The 19,137-nt window shown below is 56.2% G+C and overlaps 3 protein-coding genes across 6 annotated transcripts in view; all 3 read right to left on the reverse strand.

Annotated features, from left to right (window-relative positions):
- Window positions 1-1,238: 1,238 nt before the first annotated feature.
- Window positions 1,239-3,969, reverse strand: CRYBB2 (crystallin beta B2). Its single transcript, XM_021544563.3, has 5 exons — window positions 3,916-3,969; window positions 3,132-3,250; window positions 2,234-2,366; window positions 1,680-1,822; window positions 1,239-1,554 (listed from the first exon to the last, which is right to left on the reverse strand). The coding sequence occupies exons 1-5, from the start codon at window positions 3,967-3,969 to the stop codon at window positions 1,386-1,388; spliced, it is 618 nt and encodes a 205-aa protein (XP_021400238.1). The 3' UTR covers window positions 1,239-1,385.
- Window positions 3,970-6,732: 2,763 nt separating this feature from the next.
- On the reverse strand, window positions 6,733-9,607 carry CRYBB3 (crystallin beta B3). The gene is given in 5 exon segments (XM_077787308.1): window positions 6,733-6,991; window positions 7,715-7,858; window positions 7,860-8,066; window positions 8,145-8,263; window positions 9,524-9,607. Coding segments are annotated over 5 exon segments (711 nt in total). The 5' UTR covers window positions 9,599-9,607; the 3' UTR covers window positions 6,733-6,825.
- Window positions 9,608-15,438: 5,831 nt separating this feature from the next.
- KIAA1671 (KIAA1671 ortholog) overlaps window positions 15,439-19,137 on the reverse strand; it is a 62,931-nt gene continuing 59,232 nt past the window's right edge. For 3 of the 4 annotated variants that reach the window (XM_021544706.3, XM_077787212.1, XM_077787213.1), the window contains 6 exons: window positions 18,760-19,012; window positions 17,164-17,338; window positions 16,836-16,963; window positions 16,475-16,608; window positions 16,258-16,340; window positions 15,439-15,868 (listed from right to left, as the gene is read on the reverse strand). In XM_021544706.3, coding sequence (XP_021400381.2) covers window positions 16,262-16,340; window positions 16,475-16,608; window positions 16,836-16,963; window positions 17,164-17,338; window positions 18,760-19,012 — 769 coding nt within the window. In that variant the 3' untranslated portion in view covers window positions 15,439-15,868; window positions 16,258-16,261. The remainder of the gene's footprint in view (window positions 15,869-16,257; window positions 16,341-16,474; window positions 16,609-16,835; window positions 16,964-17,163; window positions 17,339-18,759; window positions 19,013-19,137) is intronic. The other variant, XM_077787211.1, reaches the window with a different exon arrangement.

Below are 19,137 nucleotides of genomic sequence, written 5' to 3' on the forward strand. Positions count from 1 at the left end.
GACTGTCAGGTTGGACAGGGTTTGGGGCAACCTGGGCTAGTGGGAGGTGCCCCTGCCCATGGCAGGGTAGTCGAACGAGATGAGCTTTAAAGTCCCTCCCAACCCGAACCCTTCCAGGGTTCCACGGCTGGGAATCTCTGACTCCGTGATCTGGGGTCTCTGCTCCCCAGCCCGCTGCTGCTTTCAGCATTTTGCCCCCCAGAAGCCGCCGTTTCCCACCGGCTCTCCCGGCACGCACAGAGCACCGCGGGCACTGCCGCTGCTACCGCTAAAATCCCATTTTCCACAAAAACGTTCAGGTCTGGGATGATCCTGAATCCTCCCTGGGGAAGGAAAGGCGCAGCTTTCCGCAGGGAAGCAGCGGGGTGGCTGCCACAGCCTCGCCGAGGAGCTGGCATCTCGCAGCAGCGTGTGGCGAGTGATGGATCGGGCTGGTCGCCCGTGGGCTGGGCTGTGCCCGCCGCGGGGCTCCTCTGGAGCACAGGGAAAAGCCTCTGGCACACGGAGGATTCGGGGGCAAACCCCACTCCGCCGCGGCGGAGCCGACGAGGAGGATGTTGAGCATCCCTGACTCCCTGAGATTCCCGGGTTTGCCGGGATTGACACCAAAACACCGCAGCCAGGCAGGTCCCTGCGCGGGCCGGGAGAGCGGCAGGAGCCCGGGGTGCCCGGCCAGGTGCCCCTCACCTGTGCCCCCCGTGCCCACACTGCCGCAGTGACACTGAGCGGCTGCCACGGCCACGTCCTGCTGCCCGAGGGGACCGAGCCCCCGCCACCACGGCTGTCACCGCCACCGCACGGAGCCCCCGGCCCAGCAGGTGCGGCTGCGCTCCTCCTCTTCCTTTGCCCAATTTATGACATGATGATAAAAGCATCCTCTAGCACCGTGACTGCTAAATTAAAGCATTGTCACTAATTAAAGCTTTCAGAGCCTAATAACTAATGCCATTATTCGCCTTGGAGGTGCCTCGACGAGAGGGCGATTCCTGGGAGCATCTGTGGCATCTGCCGCGGTGCTCAGGGGACACCTTTGTCCCCGCAGGACAGGGCTGAGCCCCGGAGCCCCCAGCTCGCCTCCCTCACCCCGGACACTTGGGTGACCCGGCAGCACCGATGGCAGCGGGTGGCACTGAGAGCATCGGGGGCGCGGCGAGGAGCCGCCTCCGCAGCCAGGAGCACGGAGGGCAGGGCGAGCATCCCGACAGCGGCGTCCCTCCGCACGAATGAAAGCGCAGAGCTGGGACTTTGAAACTCCAAGCTTTATTGAGTTGCTTCGGCAGCGCGGGCATCACACGGGGGGAGGCGGGAGGCGAGGCCGCGGGGGCACAGCGGCGGCCGGGGGAACGCTTGCTCCGCTCCCCGCGCCCCGGCACGGGCCGGGGGCTTTAGTTGGTGGGGTGGTAGGCACCGCGCTGGTGCCACTGCATGTCCCGGATGCGCCTGACCGACTGGATCTGGGGGTGCTGAGCGCCGAAGTCTGAGCTGTCCTTGTAGTCCCCCTTTTCAAACAGGTACTGGTAGCCCCGGTAGCCGGGGTACTGGTATCCCACCCACCTGGCAAGGCAAGCGCGGGGGAGGTCACACAACACACGCAGCCCAAGCGTGGCCCGGCGGAGCCCAGCCCCGCGGGGATGCTCCGGCACCGCCCGGGCCCCCCCCGCGCCTCCCCCGGTACTTACGTGCCGCTCTGCACCCGCACGGACGAGACCTTCTCCTGGTAGCCGTGTGCGTGGAAGCTGGGCACATCGTCGTCTATGATTTCGATCTTCTTGCCGGTGAAGCTGGGGTTTTCGTACAGCACGATCTTGTGCTCCTGGCTGTCCTGCAGCCCGGGAGAGCAGAGACGGGGCTCAGCGGCCGCGGGCCCCGCGGGGCTGGGCAGGGGGGGCAGAGCCCAGGGCTGTGGGGGAACCCGAGGCCAGGGCCGGCACTGATGCCGGGGGTGCTCCGTGTCCCTCCATCCAGCTCGGAGAGCCGCTGCCTGCGCGGGCACTGCCAGACTTACCAGCAGACGTTCCTCCGCTCTGGGGTCACCTGCCACTGCCCCCGTCCCCGCGGAGTGTCCCCTCCGACCCCCCCACGGCTCCCCGGGCCCCGAGGGCTGGGGCGAGGGTGCGCAGGAGGGGCTGCCCCTCCGCCCGCGGGGCTGGGGAGGGCGGGGGAAGGCTGGGGAAGACTTCTGGCTGCAGACCTTGGTCTGGCGGGTGGGTAGTGGCTGTCTGGGTGCTCTCACCACTTTGATGGGTCTCAGGGAAGTGATGCTGTCGCTTCTCCGGCTGTTGGTCCAGGAGTCCCAGCGGGGGTACTCCCCCTTCTCAAACACAAACTGCTCCCCTTTGCAGCTTGCCTGCTCGTAGCCCACCCAGCTGGAAGAGAGCAGGGGACGCGCTTCAGAGGGGGCAGAGACGCGGGGATCGGCCCCTGGCACCGCCCCCGGCGATTGCCCGGGCTGAGCCCCGGCCGTGTCTCCTGCTCCATGCCAGGAGGGGAGAGGTGCCAGGGATGTGCCAGGCGGGGCTGCGGCGCCTCCAGCCAGCAGTGGCACCGCAGGGCTTCCCGCTGGGGATGCTCCGACCTGATGGCCACCCGCCCTTGGTGCCTGGGGACTGAGAGGATCACCCAAATGTCCGAGCTGGGGTTGTGCTCCTACCAGCTGCCCCGTTGTTCTGGGAGCAGCACAGTGGGGTGCAGGCTGGGAGCACTCCAGGGGCTTTTTGAGGGCTCTGCCTTGCCCGGAGCCCGTGGCTTGGAGAGCACACACAGGGCCAGCAGGTGGGGAGAGGGCATCAAGCGGGTCCCAGCCTCACCTGTCCCTGCACCCAAAGGGAGGGAAACCAAACTGGGGGTAACGCTGTGATCTCTGCCCATGCCCACACCCCTCCATTCTCCCGCTGCTGAAAGGGGTTATCAGCCTGTCCAGGTGACAGTGTCACCCCCTGTTCACCCGTGTCCCCCTGCTCACCTGCTGGCACCCCCTGGCACCGGGCACTCCCTGGGGTGAGGTGGGCGAGCAGCTCAGCGGCGTTGGCCACACGAAATCCGCGGTGCCGTGCAGGTGTGGCAGCGGGGAGACCCCTCCTCCTCCCCAGCCCCCTCCCTGCCACCCCCCAGGCCCCAGGTCCCTCACGTACGGTCCAGAGTGCACCAGGATGGAGCCCACTTTGTCCACGCCGGCTTCCTTCAGGTTGGGGCAGGCCCCGCTGAGCTCATGGCAGCGGCCCTGGAAGTTCTCCTGCTCGAAGATGGCAATCTGGAGGAGAGCAGGACCTCAGCGCGGGTGTCACCCCGCCCCTGCCACCACTACGGGGGGCACACGCTGTCCTCAGCACATCTGCAGCAGTCCAGACCTCTCCCAAAACTGCACTCCAGAGGCTTTTAAGGAGCCTGTGAGTGCAAGGCACTGCTGCTGACTCTCTGAGGATGCAGATCTCACTCACGGGCGCCCACCAGGCCCTGCCAGCTCTATCCCAGTGCCCCGGTGTCCTGGCAGAGGGATGGCCAAGCTCACAGCAGGCATCAAACAGCCGAGGGATTCGGGTTGTGGCAGCCACCAGAGGGACACGGTGACCCAGACACCCGGGGACAGGTCGGGGACAGCCCCGGGGCCACCAGCTCAGCACAGACCTTGGGGTTAATGCAGTGGGGACAGATCTGCTGGGTATGGGGGATCAGCACCTGATCTGTTCCCAACAGCTCCACCTGCACCGAGGCTGCGAGATGCCAAAAAATTCCCATTCCCCATCCCCTGGCCCTGCTGCAAATGGCTCAGCTGTGCTTGGCACCAGCTGGGAGTGCCAGGGCGGCTGGCAAGGGGAGTTCAGCTGCACCCAGCAGTGCCTCCGGGTATGATTTGGGCACCCAGAGAGCCTGAGGGTGCCCTCACCCCCCTGCAGGGCTGGGCAGTCTCCCACTGACCTTGGAGCTGGCTTGCTGCTGCTTGGAGGCTGGCATTTGGTGCTCGGAAGCCATCATCAGCTGGGCTGTCTGCTGCCTTGGGAGGGAAACTCAGTAGGTTAAAATCTGCCCCTGAGGACACGCTGGGACCCTGCTCAGAGCCCCGTGCCCTGTGTCCATGCCCCCCTCTGTACCCTGCCCAGGGAAGAGGGTGGTGGGACCAGGGCTTGCAGCAGATTGGGCTCAGCCTGGGGGTGCCAGGGACAAACTCTGCTGAGAGCTGCTCAGCACCCAAAACCTCCCCAGGCTCAGAGCACAGGCAACGGTCCTTGGGACCTGCCTGGAGTCTCCAGCACGGGGAACTGTGAGCCCAGGGAATTCCTAAATCATTCCCAGTGGAGCCAGGTCCTGTGGTCGAGGGTTTCCTGCTGTCTCTGTCCAGCAAGGGACAGCTGAGTGTCCTGGTTCCATGTGGGGGCTGGCAGGGTGATGGAGAGAAGGACTGGGGCTCCCCTGGCAGCCCCAGCCACAGGAGCCTGTGCCGAGCCCTCCCGGGCCAGCCTGGCACTGCCAATCCCTGGAAGGAGCCCAGAGGGACCCTGAGGATCTGAGCAGCTCCAAAACAGGTGAAAACTCATTCCTGACAAAAAAGAAACTAAGCCATGGCAGGGTGGCTTTGGGCTGCGGGGACAGGACTGTCCCCAGCTCAGCCACCGCTGGCACTGGGAAGGGACCCGGGGGTCGGGAGGGGGCTACAGCAAAAGAGAAGATGATAAATAGCAAAGTCTTACCAGTTATACCAGTACCCGCTTGAGCCAGTGACGGGCTGGGCCCGGGAGGTGGAATTTATACCAAGCTGCAGCAGAGAGGTGCCAAAACTATTTACAAACTAGTTAAAGCCTGATTCAAAGCGAGAACGCTGGATTAAACCCCAATGAAAACCGGGGTCAGCTGATCCCGCCGCTGCCTTTGTCTGCCCCAGCACCGAGCCCGAGTTATTTCATTACCTGTCACATTCGAGTCACCCGCTTTGTCGGCTTGGTGGCGAGGAGATTTGGACTTTGCAAGCATCAGCCGAACGCGTGCCAAGAGCTGGGGAGGGCTTGGCCAACAAAGCCCCGCCAGCCCCGCTTCAGGATTTTTGGGGCCAAGGGAATTGATCCCCCCCCTGCCGCCAGCCTGGGGCTGCTGAGCTCGGCTCTTTCCATGCGGGATAAAACGCCCCAAAGCGCTGGGGAACGTCTGGTTCTGCCCGTCTGCAGCCCGGGGATGGGCAGGGCTGGGGCAGCACCCAGGCAGGGTTGGGTGTTGGGTTCCTCCTCGCATTTTTGGGGTCCATGGGAAGCAGCCAGGAGCCCCTTGCTTTGTCCTGGCTGGATGGGCAGCACGGGCAGGATTGGGGGGCCAGGACAGCAGCAGAATCCCTTTGGTGGCATTGTCCCAGCAGCCAAGCCAGGAGGCTGCACGGGGCTGGGGGTTGCATCAGAGGAGGTTTCACAGAGAGGGGGACACTGCTGCAGCACCCACCAGCCTCCTTCAACCCCACAGAGGAGCTGTGGCACCCTAGCTATGAACAGACCCCACACCTTCCCCTTCTCCCATACAGCACCTCCCGAGGGTCCCACAGCAGGTGATGGGGGCTGTGGGGTCACCTCTGCCCCAGGGTGGCTGCACACAGGGTCACCCACAGGGTGTTGGAACCACAGCCTGCTCTGGTAGTGATGTGTTGGGGGGTCAGTCCCCATGGTCTGTGGTAGAGGGGCCAAGTTGACCTTGCACCTCTGCAAGAAACCCATGGACAGGTCAGGGTGTGATCCAGAGTTTCCAGCATTCCCAGCCCTGGAGTCTGCCTTTCTTGCCTGTGTGTCCTGCTGCAACCCCACAGACGGACCCAGTATTGCCCTCCCCAGCTCCTGGGTTAATCCCTTCAGTTAATCCCGAGCCTGGACCCTCATGGACCCATTCCAGGTCCCTGCAGCCACATCCATCCCCTCAGCAAGGGGCTGCCAGAGTGCTCAGGGACCCCCTCCCTTGCCTCTGCTGGGCTGGTTTAGCTCATCCCAGCCCCGGGCAGTGCCAGTGCCACAGCCCCTGGCCGTGGCAGCCCCATGGACTGTTCTGGAAGCAGCTTCTCTTCTGCCACTCGGGGCCAGACACTCACCTTTCACAGCCACCCACCCCCCCTCAAAGGGAAAAGCTCTGGGGGGTTGCTCAGGACCTGCACAAAGCCCTCGGGTGGACTCAAGCCCATGTCCCATCCCTGCCCCAGCCCGGTGGGTGCCCAAGCGTGGCCACCGTGCCCCTGGGGAAGGGCAGTGCCAGGGCAGCTCAGCTCCCACCAGCACCCGTGGTACCCCTAAACCCCCCACCTCTGCCCCCAGGACAGCCCCCCCATGTCAGAGCTCATTCCCGTGGGGAAAAACCACCCCAGAACTGTGGGAAACTTCCTTGGGGACAGGCTGGAGACCCTGCAGGACGCTGAGGTTGGGCACAGCGGGATGAGCCCCCCTTGGGGTGCACAGGGCCTGGCAGCACCCAGGGGTGGCCGCTCCACATTCCCCCCGGCCCCCTCCCTGCCCTGGGACTGGCCAGCAGCCCCGGGAGCGGGCAGGAGCTGCTGTGGAAAGGGACAGAGGCACTGGAAAAACCCTGACGCGGCAGCACCGGGGGTTATTTGTGGAAAGCCGCAGCCTTTATATAACACTGCAAACATTGGCACTGCCCCCTCTGCCCTGTGTGGGGCTGCTGGGCACCACCACAGCCCCATCCCCATCCCCCTGCCCCCCCTTCCCCAACCCCCCCAGCCCAGGACCAGGCAGGCCCCGGCAGCCTCCAGCTCAGAGCTTTATTGAGGTTTTTGCACAAAAAACACCACGGTCACGGCAGCAGCCGGGGGAGCCCGCGGGCAGCCCCGGGGGGGCCGGGGGTCCCTCAGCTGTTCTCGAAGCAGCCCCGCTGGTGCCACTGCTGGTCCCGCACGCGGCGCACGGACTGGATGAGCGGCTGGTTGGCGTCCCACTCGTTCCAGTGCCGGTACTCGCCCTTCTCGAAGACGTGCTGGCGGCCACGGTACCCGGGGTACTCGTAGCCCACCCACCTGCAGGGACCGAGGCAGCGCTCAGCAGTGCCCAGCCCACAGCCCCACAGCCCCTGGAGCAGGGGCGGTGTCCCCATCCCCATCCCAATCCCAGTGTCCGTGTCCTCATCCCCATCTCAATCCCAGTGTCCATGTCCTCATCCCCATCCCAGTGTCCCCATCCCCATCCCAATGCCCCCATCCCCATCTCAGTGTCTGTGTCCCCATCCCCATCCCAGTGTCCTCATCCCCATCCCAGTGCCCCCATCCCCATCCCAGTGCCTCCATCCCCATCCCAGTGCCCCCATCCCCATCCCAGTGTCCTCATCCCCATCCCAGTGTCCGTGTCTCTGCCTGCCACAGCCCGGTGATGCTGCCCAGGGCCACTCTGTCACCGAGTGCCACCGCCCAGGCGGCACCCGGGTGGGAAATGCCCTGCGTGCCAGGAGGGGATGGAAAGTTCATGGAGAAGGAAGCACAGCTCCACTGCTCGGTGGTGGCTTAGGGCAAGGAGCCATCATCCAGCCCCAGGGACACCGGCATGGTCCCTCTATTACTCCTTGTGGGCCAGGGAAAAGGTGGCAGCAGGGAGGGAACAAGGGACACGATGGGCACGAGCAGCACCATGGGAGCAGCTGCCCTGCTGCAGTGGCTGTGCCTGGTGCCCGTCACCACCCTGGGGGGACCAACCACGGTGCCACGGGCAGGAACCCGTTGGGGTGTCCCCTGTGTCCCCATCCTTACGTTCCATTCAGGGCCTTGACGCTGGCCACGCGGTCCTGGAAGCCGTGGGCCCAGAGGCTGGGCACGTCGTCATCCACGATCTCCATCTTGCGCCCGGTGTAGCCCGCGTTCTCAAACAGGTGGATCTTGTGGTCAGCGCTGTCCTGGGGGACAGGGCGGCTCAGGGGCTGTCCCCGCTGGTCCCCAGCGCTGTGGCCAGCCCAGCACAGCCCTACTCACAATCTGGAGGGGCCGTATGGACATCAGGCTGTCGCTGCTGTGGCTGTTGGACCACGAGTCCCAGCGGGGGTAGTCGCCCTTCTCCAGCACGAACTGCTCCCCGGCGTAGGCCTGGCGCTCGAAGCCCAGCCACCTGCAGGACCCCAGGGTCAGGGGGATGCTCTCCCTGCCACCCCCTGGGGCTGCTCCACCTTCCCCACCCCAGACTTACGGGCCAGACTCCACCTGGATGGAGCCCACCTTCTCCATCTCCTTCTCGGTGATGTTGGGGAGCTCCTCTGTCAGCTCACACCTTTTCCCCTGGAAATTCTCCAGCTCGTAGATCGTGATCTAAGGTGGGGAGAGACGCTGTCAGCCACCACAGCAGGGGAACGCCCCAGGAGATGGGGGCAGCAGTGATCAAAGGGCTCTGGCAGTGTCCTTCCATGCCAGCCATCCTGTGCTGAGGTCACTCCTCGCCTGGCAGAGCTGGGTCCTGCCAGTGCCTCAGTCCTGAAGAGCTCTGGCCAAGGATGTTTGGTAAAGCACAAGCTGGAATTCTGTCTGTGACAGGCTGAAAACCAGATCACACACAGCACTGGAAATGCAGAAAATTTGAGCTAAGAGAATTCCTGAGCCATGGGCTGCCTCTCCTACCCCCAGCCTGGTCACTGCCCATTATCATTTCCTTATCACTGCTCCCTCCAGATCCAACCATCCCCGTGACTTGGCCTGGCACGAGCTCTTTGTTCAGTGTTTCTTTCTACGCCCTGCCAGGTGCAGAGACCCCAGTGGCTCAGGGGTGCCCTGCTCTCAGCAGAGCCTCGAGGCTGAGCTGCAGGATGGGTTGGAGCCAGTCCCAGCGGCCAGAGCGTGGCACAGAGCAGGGCCCAGGGTGCCCAGCACCATTCAGGGACCAGGAGGGTCCAGGGACCAGTGGGGTGACCCTGGCACTGTCCCAAAGGGGTCCCAGCTGCAACACCTGAGTCTGGGACAGGGCAGAGCTTCCTGCACACACCACATAATGGGGACCTCAAGGGATAGAGGTGACACCCAGGTTCCTCAGGAGCTTCTGTGCACCCCAAACCAATAAACAGCCCCAGGTCCTGGCACCCCTCTCCCACTGGCAGGATTTGCTCCCATCTCCAGCCTTCCCTGTCCAGGAGCAGCTTTGTGGGAAGCTCTGCACCCACTGCATCCTCTCCAGCTGATTTACCTCCAACCAACCTACGAGCTGAATCCCAACCTACAAGCCCACCTGGGGAGTTTCAGTGCCTGGGCCCAGAGCTGATCCCGCTGTGCTGGGATGCTTCAACTCCTGGATGAAATCCCTGGGCAGCTGCACACCAGCCTGGCCAGCCAGTGGCCTTGGCAGCCACGCAGGCAGGGAGCAGCAGCAGATCCCCAGCCCCAGCTGCTTCCCAAACCTGCAGCCCACCCTGGGCTCAACACCAGAGTGGGGCCAAGGCCACTGCTGCTGTGGGAGAGCTGGAGGCCACTCCTGTCCCCAGCAGTGCTGCCACTGCTTCCAGCCTGGCGTGTGCACACCCATCCCACGGCTGCACCCAGCATCCAGCTGTCCCCAGTACAGCCCAGTATAGCCCAGTATACCTTGTAGCTGCCACCTCGCTCGCCAGCACCCTCCCCAGTCGCCATCTGCTCGGGGGGACTTTGCTGCTCGGTCATTGTGTCTGGAAAACCCAAATTGCAGGAAGTTAAGGCGGGAGGCACCAGGATTTACAGCTGGGAATGAAACAGAGGATGAAGCTGGCATGGAACACGCAGCACGGGTTAGCACAGACCCTGGTGCAGCAGCTGTAAATCCCCAGGGATGTCCAGGCTAGCAGCAAGCTCCGTTCTCCATCCTCCTCTCCCTCCTGCACACAGGCCCCAAATCCTCCCCAGGCACCCACAGGACTGAACCGAGCCCCGTCCCAAGTGCCACAGAGCCCTCTGCCCAGGGCAGCTCGCCCAGTCACCACTAAACTCCCCTCTCACAGCCCAGCCTTTGCTCCCAGCAGGAATTTCTCAGCTTCCAGCTGCCGACATCTTTCCCCACAACATAAACCCGACACCTCTCCCTCGCTCCAGCATCCTGGAGGACACCAAACCCGGCTGGGGGGATGGCGGTGAGTGCCCCCTCCTCTCTCTCCAGGAACATCCACAAAACTCTGCTCCAACACTGGAACACGCCTTCCCCGGCCACGCCACGCCGGCGAGGGGCTTAGGAGATGACAGAGGAGTTTGATATCGTCCTGAATCAAACCCTGCAGCTTCACTTCTCGCCACACCCTTCGCTGGGGGCCAGCTGGACCCAGACACACCAACTTTGCGACAGCCCCTCGCAGTCCCGGCAGCGCTACCTGTCCGTGTGGTTCCGCTGTGCCGGGCGGCGCGGGTGGCCCCGCTATTTATGGGTCACTTCTGACCAGGACAGCAGAATTCCCCGAGCGCTGATGCAGCAGCTGCGTCCACGGAATTCCATCCATGAGATTTCATCTCAATAGCGCGGGCGCGCAGCGAGCCATGGAAACATCACCCGGATTTCTCCCAGCCGTCCCTCGGCCACGGGCCGCTCGATTTACAGAAGATTAACGTCAAAATTCACATCAGCACGTTCACGCTGCTTCTTGCCAGGTTCTCTGGAAAACTCTGCTGTCAGCAGTTCACGGGAGGGTTTAGCCTGGAAACTGAGCGCAGCACGAAGCAAAATCCGAGGAAAATATCCCCGTTTGTGGGGGCTCCAGGGCAAGGTGCAACTCAGGGCCGGGGTCAGCTCCGGGAGCTTGGCAGGAAGCTGGAGAAGCTCAGCATTTCCAGAATGGTGTTCTCAATTTAACTTTGCTCCTCAGCAGCTTCTCTCCATCAAGTCCCTTTTCTTCCTCTGCCCCAGTCTGGCTCCCTCTCCGGTATTTCCCAGGAACAGGCTGGGAACACATCCTGGGGTGTGTGACAAGGGATTTCGGGAGCCTGGCACAAGGGTTTGTCCATCTTCACAGGCACAGGATGATGTAAGGCACCAAACTGGGAGCATCTCACACCAGGCACCAAACTGGGAGCATCTCACTCTGCTGGTAGCAGGCCTGACTCCCTCTTCACCTCTGAGCGTCCTTTCAGACCCAAACCATCCTGATTCCTCAGGGAACATTTTATTCAGCTGCACAGATCCCAATTTACTTTGGCCCTTGCAGGTTTTTCTACCTGCTCTGAGTGTGGCTCATCTGAAACCAAGAACTACCCATGAAACCTTTACTGTAAAAGCCAGAAAGTTGAATCCCTTGGGCCAGGCTGGACAAGCTGGATGGAGAGGGATGGAAACCTCTCCTGTTGTACGTGTTGGAATGAGGCTCCTCAGCCCCACCCCACCCCTGGCCTCGCTGGGTGATGCTCCAGGCCTGGTATGGCAGGGATGACCCAGGTGTCTCCCACTGACTCTTCCTCACTCTGCCCATCCTGTGCTCCCTGATTTTGCTGTCCCCATCAGAGCTGCCCCACAGCTCGAACAGGCACAGACTGAGGAGGAACGGATTCATTTCTGTCTTCTCAAACACAACATCAGCTGTCCTCAACAAATCAGAAACACAGAATTTCTCGTGCCAGTCCCTTCCTCCCCAGCAGCCTCATTCACTGAGCTCTGTCATAGCCACAGGGCCCTGGATCCGCCTCTCCCAGCTCTCCACACTGACAAGGCAATTCCAAAAACATGGCAGAAGGGGCACTGGATCTCCTTGATGCCTCTCCCAAACAAACCTCAATTTCCTCTTGCTGTCAGCCACTTAAATCCCTTTGAAAAACGACTGTTAGAAAATCGGTATTTTTTGTTAATACCTGCCAAAGCTAAACTGGAACGGTAATGTTGCAGAACAAAACAGAGCAGCCAGGATATCTTTATTCCCTAGGAAACTGTGTAACACAAAATACAGGATTTCTATCACACTATCTATGTGATTTTCATCTATGTATTTATTGTGACCCAGACTGACAGACTCTATAAGGCTACGTGGAGCAACATAAAAGCTTGATCTCCACAAGAGCTCCTTCAAAACTAGATTTCATACAATTTTGTTTAATATGGAATGAGAAAAACCACCAGATCTTGGCTCTCCTCCTCTGCCAATCCCACCAGAAGAACCAGAAGTTATTTCAGATTATATTTTTGCAATACATTTATATTTGAGTGAACAGGACAGGCATGGAACAGCTCACCACCAGCTGGGGAAGGATTCCCACCCTTCACCCTTCTCCACTCCCAGGCTGGGAGCAGAACTAGAGACTCTTCAGCCTCTGTCAGAACACCCCAAATCCCTTTAAAGCTCCATGGAGGTGCTTTCATAGAATCACAGGATTGTTTGAGTTGGAAGGGACCTCAAAAAGCTCATCTCATTCTGCCCCCCTGCTCCCCCAACTTTCCACTAACCCAGGCTGCTCCAAGCCCTGTCCAACCTGGCCACAAAAGCCTTCACCTCCTGGAAGCTGATTTTTAAAAGGAATTAAAGCAAATACCTGTTTTTCCTTCTCAGCAGTGGGCTGAAGGGATGGATCCAACACTTCCCTCACTTGGCTGCAGCTGCTCCTGCACCAGTGTCCTTCAGGGAGGTGCAGGCAGTGACCTCGGGCTGATGGGGAGCACAGTTATGGTGACAGCTCTGCATTTCACTGGAATAGTTTGTTTTACCCCCCGAGCTGGACTGGGGACAGCAGTGACAGCACTGGGAACTCACCCCAGAGCTTCTGTACCTGGACACACCCCGTGGCAGCACCCCAGAACTGCCCACCTGCCCCTGGAACACACCATCCCTGCAGAAACCAGGGATCTGCTGCTCCAAACCTTTTACAGGTCATACTTTGCATTCCCAAATCTGCCCCAGTTTGAAAACAAGCAACAGGGTGAAACAAGCTTCTGGGGGAGTGGAAAGGGGATGGTGTGTGGGGGTTAAGTCCTATGGAAAGTCTGGGATGTCAAAGGTTGGAGAACCAACATTGCTTCTTTATCTGCAGGAAGTGAAAGGCTTTGGTGGATGAGAAGCAAATCCAAGATTCACAGATGTTAAAAAGGTGAATTTGCAAACAGAAAAATAAAAAGGAAGAAATCCACAACTGGGAATTCCAATAAAAAGCAGTGGAGCAGTTGTGCAAGTCCTTGACATGCCACATGGAGCAGAGATACCTGAGGATCTTGAGAGGAGGGCAGGCAGAAAGTGTTCCTGAATTCCACAAAACACATCATCCCACCTTTAAAACCCAATATTGATGTGGCTTTTTAAGCAGGAAGAAACAGCTGAGGAGCTGTGAGGGGAGAGACAAAGGAAATGACAGGGCCTCCATCACCTTTAGCATCACTTTTTGGACAAGAGCTGAACCTGCTCCAGGCAGGATCCAGGAGTGAAGGAAGCAGCACATCTGAAGGAACATCAGAGCTCACTTCCATCTCCAATCAACAGCAGGAAAAAGCACATGGCAACAAAAGTTAAAGCATAAAAAATTCCAAGAAGCATTATTTGGAATTAAAATAGAATTATATAAAGTGTATTACAGTCTGTTCTATCATTTAAGAAGTAATAACATATTTATATGTCTTTTATTACAGAGTGATAACCCAAAGAGAAGTCGATATTTAATCCATGTACAATATAAAGAAATAGCAGAAAAAACACTTTCCCATTCAACAACATTCTAAAGATGCTCTTTAATTAGACATTTAAGCATTAAACATTTCTCAGTAGTAGGTTAAACTACTCAATACAGTAATTTCAGTGCATTGTCCAAGCAGACGTGGAAATGCAAACACATTCAAGGGCTGTGTGGAAACCTCGTGTCAATCCCCTCAGTACAGTTACAGAATTTCTGGCCTGCACCAAGAACCAGTAAATCCTCCAACTGTGTGGAACACAACACTGTCACCTGTGGAAGTGGAAAACGCAGCCTGTGTGAATGTTCCTGTGAGCAGGGACTGATTTCTGGACGTGGGAGGAGCAGCCACCATCATCCTCCTCACCTGCACGTGCTGCTCGGGCTGGCCCAGGTCAGTGTCACACCTGGGACACGCCCACGGAACCCTTGGGTGCTGCCACGGGAATATATCCCAAAAAAACACGCCAAGACTCACCTTTTCCACCATCATCTAAAGGGCAGGGAAGGAAAGCTGTGCAAGGTTTTAAAAGGAGCTGCTCAATGGTGGTGGCTGCACTGACACGGCCCCTCCCAAAATTCCATCGGAATCCTGGGGATCCCTGCTCTGCGGGGAGCAGAGGGGCTTCCAAAATAACAGTGGCAACAGCTCCCATGAGAAACAGGGCAAAGCAACAGGGAAAAGACTTTTACATCAGACAGATGTCTCCAGCTCATCTCCAGGGAGCACAGGGAGCTGCCACCGGAATACAACCCGGGAGCGAGAGATGTGCAGATGGAACTCGTCTCCTGCCATCCTGCTGCTATTTCCTGCAGATTGGGACTGCAAATCCTCCCCCAAATGACTCCTCCATGAGGTGAATTGGCACATGGTTTTGGCAGCTCCAAGCCTGACAGACATTGGCCTGGGCAGGCCCCATGGGAGCCACGCTCCCAAAACGCTGATTGGGGGGGAAAAAGAAGACAAAAAGGAAAAGGAACTGAAGTGCTGGTGCTTTATGGTTTGTATCCAGAGCAGCCCCCCAACAGGATGTGGGGAATGCAGCCCAAGGAGCTCTGCCAGGTGAGGAGAGCTCTCCACTCTCCTTTTCCCTCTCCCACTTTTTCCTGGTTGAGCCTGAGGAGCACCTGGAGTCACCTCCCTCCCTGGGCTACTGCACTTTTAAAGGGTACTGGAAGAGCACTTATCTGGGGCAAGAATCGAGTCTGTCTTCCATGGCTGTGGTGGGTGGTGCTCCAGAATGAGTGTCCAGGGACAGGAATATCTGAGAATTAGGGATACCCAAACACCCGTGTGGTCCAGGAGGTCTCTACTCCGCTATCAGCACGTCTTGCCAAAGGAAAGGCAGGAAATCAGCTGAGAAACTCAAGATCACATTTAGGTTATCCCACAAGATCAGCATAAAAATAAAAACTTAAACCTGGTATTTACAGATTAACAAATAAAAATATGAAGTGGGACTATCTGAACTGCTATTAAAGTGACATTCAACAATTAACTGGAACCCTGATATGAGCGTAACATCCTCCCTCTTCCCTTCCTTTTTTGTTATAAAAACAGTATTTACAATATTTTTACTTGTTTTTTTAAAGAGAACTGGTTGACATTATTGCTTGATCCTTTTTAGGAAAGACATTCCAATGAAGCAATTATTCCACATGCTGACAAAACTCAGAATACACCACTTCAAGAGTGACAAAAGTTAACATTTTGTTCATCTAAAAATTATCTCCATCTGCCAGGTCAGCAGATCACATGTAAATACAAGCCAATCAAAAATACATTTTACAAAAAATAATCAAGTTTCCTTTTTCAATATGGCAGTAAACATGATTTGTTCTTCCACTCTCACCTTCCACAAATTTCATTCTAAACAGGAGCTTACTATTTGTTCACAAAAAAAAAAAAAAAAAGAAAAAAAAAGATAAATTTGATTAAAATTATTATTTTCATAAACAAACACAAAGCCCAGCCAGATATCTCCCAGAGGTGAACACCTACAGAGTCTGCTCCACGGTGAGGGGAGTTCCCTGGATCACAGCACTCCCAGATATCTCTGTTTCCCAAGACTTTCTGAAGTGCCACCCATGACCCAGGGGGGTTCTCCTGGCAGGCAGGTCTGAAGTGCCACTGTCCCCACAACTGACAGACACAGCTTTGTATTTGACTATGAATTGAAGCAGCTTTTCTCCACAAAACAGGAAGGCACCATGCACAGAGCAGTTGAGGCAGGAAGCAAACAGCAGCAACATGACATGGGGGTTTAGGTTCAGATGAGTTAAGGCTTCTGTTAAACTTCTTTATCTTCTCCTAGTTAGATTCACTGTCTGGAAAGGAAAACAGAAGGAAGGGTGTGATATGGCCAGCTGGAACAGGAACCCCTTAAAATGTGTTTTCTGTTGTAGTGCCACCTTGGTTTTGTCTGTTTAACACATTAAATGCTTAAGAGCCACCCAGAATTGTGCTGAAACCACACAAAGTTTTCAAACTGGGAATTCCCAACAGAGTGAGGGTTATGGAAATCAAATTATGTGCAGAGAATCAGTGGAACTGTGAATGGGAATGGAGGAGCACCAATTCCTGACACCCCTGGTGCACAGGGCAGGGGAAGGGCAGTGTTGGTGGGGCCACAGTGGTGACACCAACACATCAAAGGAAATGTGAGTTTGTCACTGCACATCTGCACTCAGCAAAGCCCCCCTTCCTACCCAAGTACCTTTTCAAACCTGATTCTCATAATGGCTCTGTCTCTTCTTTGATTTCAGCTCCTTCAGCCACTGAGGAGACTTTTCTTCTGACCTAAGATACATATTTAAAAAATACTCTTTATTCTTTCTTTATGAAAACTGCCAGAAACAACAACAACAAAAAAGGAATGACCAGCTTGTTGCATTATTTTTTCACTCCACCAAGAAGAGCTGGGATTCTCTCACCTGTCCTCCTTTTCCACACTGGAGGGCAGCACTCTGCTGCCAGGAGTGCCGAGCTGTGCTTTGGGGGATTTGAAGAGCTGAGCAGAGCCGATGTCACCAGTGCTCTCAGACTCCTGTCTTTTCCTCAGTTGGGCCTAAAGATAAAAATAAAGAAAGGGGTCCTCTTAAGCCAGCATCCAGTGGTTTTGGGTGGGTTTTTATGTTTGTTTGTTTTTTGGTGGTTTTTTTTTTGGAATGCAGAATGGATCACTCCAGATTTATAAAAACAAAAAAAATCCCCTGAAATGAGTGAGGGAATTCCTTGCACCTGCAGGTACTGAACTGGTTTATCTCCCACCTACTGGGCTCTGCCTGAGCTCACCTTGAGAACAGAGTGATCCATCCCTGGGAACACAGGCAGTCTCTGGGCTTGCACAGAAGATGACTTCGGAGTGTGCTGGATCTTCTCTTCCTCCTCAGAATCTTCCTGTTGCATAGTTTTCTTCTCTTCTAATTAATTGTTACCAAGAAAAAAAAAAAAAAGGCAGAGGTGGAAACCATGAGCTGGCTTTTCATCTCTGCCTTGCTCAACATTTCTCCCTGCACTCAAGCAGGAACGAAGAGCTGTATTTAAAAAATGCCTTTTACAAACTCCTGCCCTTGCACCCAGGCTGACCACAACCAATTACTCCAGGTGGCTGAGGGGTTACCTGTGGAATCTTTGAACATCCAGCCATTATCTGGTTCTTCTGTCAAGGAAAACCTGTTCTCCAGGTCCAGCCCTCTGCTCCTGCGCAGCGAGTGCGACGCAGGCGCCCGGCACCGCCGCTTCTTGCTCAGCTGCACCCGAGTCTTCAGAGCACTGGAGTCCAGGACAGCTGTGTGCTGGAGAAACACACACCTGGGAATGAGCCCCAGCTCCCCCACAGGGAAATCCCAACCCACCTGATTGCATCCACCAATTAAAATGGGTATTTGTCTGATTATTGTTATTATAGTCACTTAAAGTCATAGTAAAGAGTGTATGATGAGGATATGGTACTTCGTGGCTAACTGGGTGTAATCCTTTGATCTAGGGTGTGGATACCCGAGTTGCATGAATAATTTGCACTAAATTAACACAAAAAATAACTGCAATAATCAGGAGTTTAGTTCCTAGAGTGTTTTATGAATACAGGCCTCGCTAGTTGGTTGCAGATGATGGCAAATCCCGAGATTGGGGTCTAAAAAGAACAAATACACAAAACTCCCTTGGAGTGCAGAGCTGCAGCTTCCATGCCAGCCACAAACAAAGCCACTCACCAGCACCAGGGACACTCCAAGTTTAGTGTCACAGCATTCAGAAACCTGTGACCAGTCATTTCTAACTCATCCAATAAGCAGTAACATCTACAGAGCTGTAATTTATTTACTTGCTTAAAGCAACGTGCTGTTACAGATTTGCCTGTAACCACCAAATATCCCTGAGCCTCCCCTTCTCCAGAATATGTGGGTTTGCTCCTTTTTTTCAAAAGACTTAAGGTCAAGAATAAACTACTTATCACACAGCATTTGCCAGCTGCACTTAGAGCTATTAATGTTTTACAGTGACACCTTCAGTGGCCCAGGGAAAAAACAAAACCTTCTGAAAGTGTTAAAACCCCGTGTGGATGTGGCACTTGGAGGTGGCCCTGGCAGTGCTGGAATAACAGTTGGACTCAATAATCTTAGAGGGCTTTTCCAAATTAAACCAAGTTCTTGCAGCACTAGACCTCAAAAACTGTATAGTCAGAAATTCCTTGTCTTATACCAACTTCAAAATTCTTCAATATTAAAAAAAAATCATAAAAATGCAACTGTGAGCTACTGTGGAAAGAAACCAATTGTAAATAAGAAAAATATTAATGAAGGTCCTTACAGCCTTAAATTTGCATGGCTGACAGCACAGCAGCCACTGACTGTGTTATTTAATCATACTTGCAATATTCATCCCTGGAAGTGTCCAAGGCCAGTTTGGAGAAAGTCTGGTCTAGTGGAAAGTGTCCCTGCCCATGGCAGGGGTAGAACTGAGTGAGTTTTAAGATCCCTTCAACCCAAACCAGTCTGGAATTCCATGACTGATTATCCAAGGCCAGCACTTTATGGAATCTCACAGAACCTAAACACTGCAGAGACTTATAAAAACTCTGCAGTTTTGATCCTAAACTTTTCAAGCAGGAAAACATCTGGCAAAATTCAGTGTGGGAGAGGCAGGGCAGACCAGGTTGCAAAGTTTCCAGAAGGAACTGGGGAGGGCTTAACTGAGGGAACACACGATGGCAACTTACATCAATGAAGGAGAAATAACTCTTGTCCTCGGGGAGCGTGTCCCCTGGAGGAGGCAGATCAGTGCCATCCGTGGAGTCCATGTCCGTGCTGGAGCGGTCCAGGCTGGTGCTCCGTGGCTCTTTGGAGAAGTCATGGTGCTCAGGCAGGGAGGGAGGCTCTGTCTGCGAGGACAGCGAGGACGCGTGGCTGCCCGCGGGCTGCTTCCGCCCCGACCCCGCCTCCGTGTCCAGGGAAGGAGATTCTCCCACAAAGCTGCAAATTGGAGCAAATGGAATCTCTTGAGACTTCGGGGCAAACACAGGCCTGCAAGGCCAGGCTGGATCACACGTGATCAGCAGGGGTTAAATAAAAGTGGAACAGAAAGTCTGAGTACCAGC

This window comes from Lonchura striata, chromosome 18 (genome assembly GCF_046129695.1).
Source record: "Lonchura striata isolate bLonStr1 chromosome 18, bLonStr1.mat, whole genome shotgun sequence".
Classification (NCBI taxonomy): Eukaryota; Metazoa; Chordata; class Aves; order Passeriformes; family Estrildidae; genus Lonchura; species Lonchura striata.

Bases quoted from the DNA above. Each gene is read 5' to 3' on its own strand.
- CRYBB2 (XM_021544563.3), bottom strand. From the start codon at position 3,969: ATGGCTTCCGAGCACCAAATGCCAGCCTCCAAGCAGCAGCAAGCCAGC. The intron at 3,251-3,915 runs GTCAGTGGGAGA...GCTCTCCTCCAG, and splicing joins AGCAGCAAGCCAGCTCCAAG to ATTGCCATCTTCGAGCAGGA. The intron at 1,823-2,233 runs GTGAGAGCACCC...CCCGGGCTGCAG, and splicing joins CCCTGAGACCCATCAAAGTG to GACAGCCAGGAGCACAAGAT.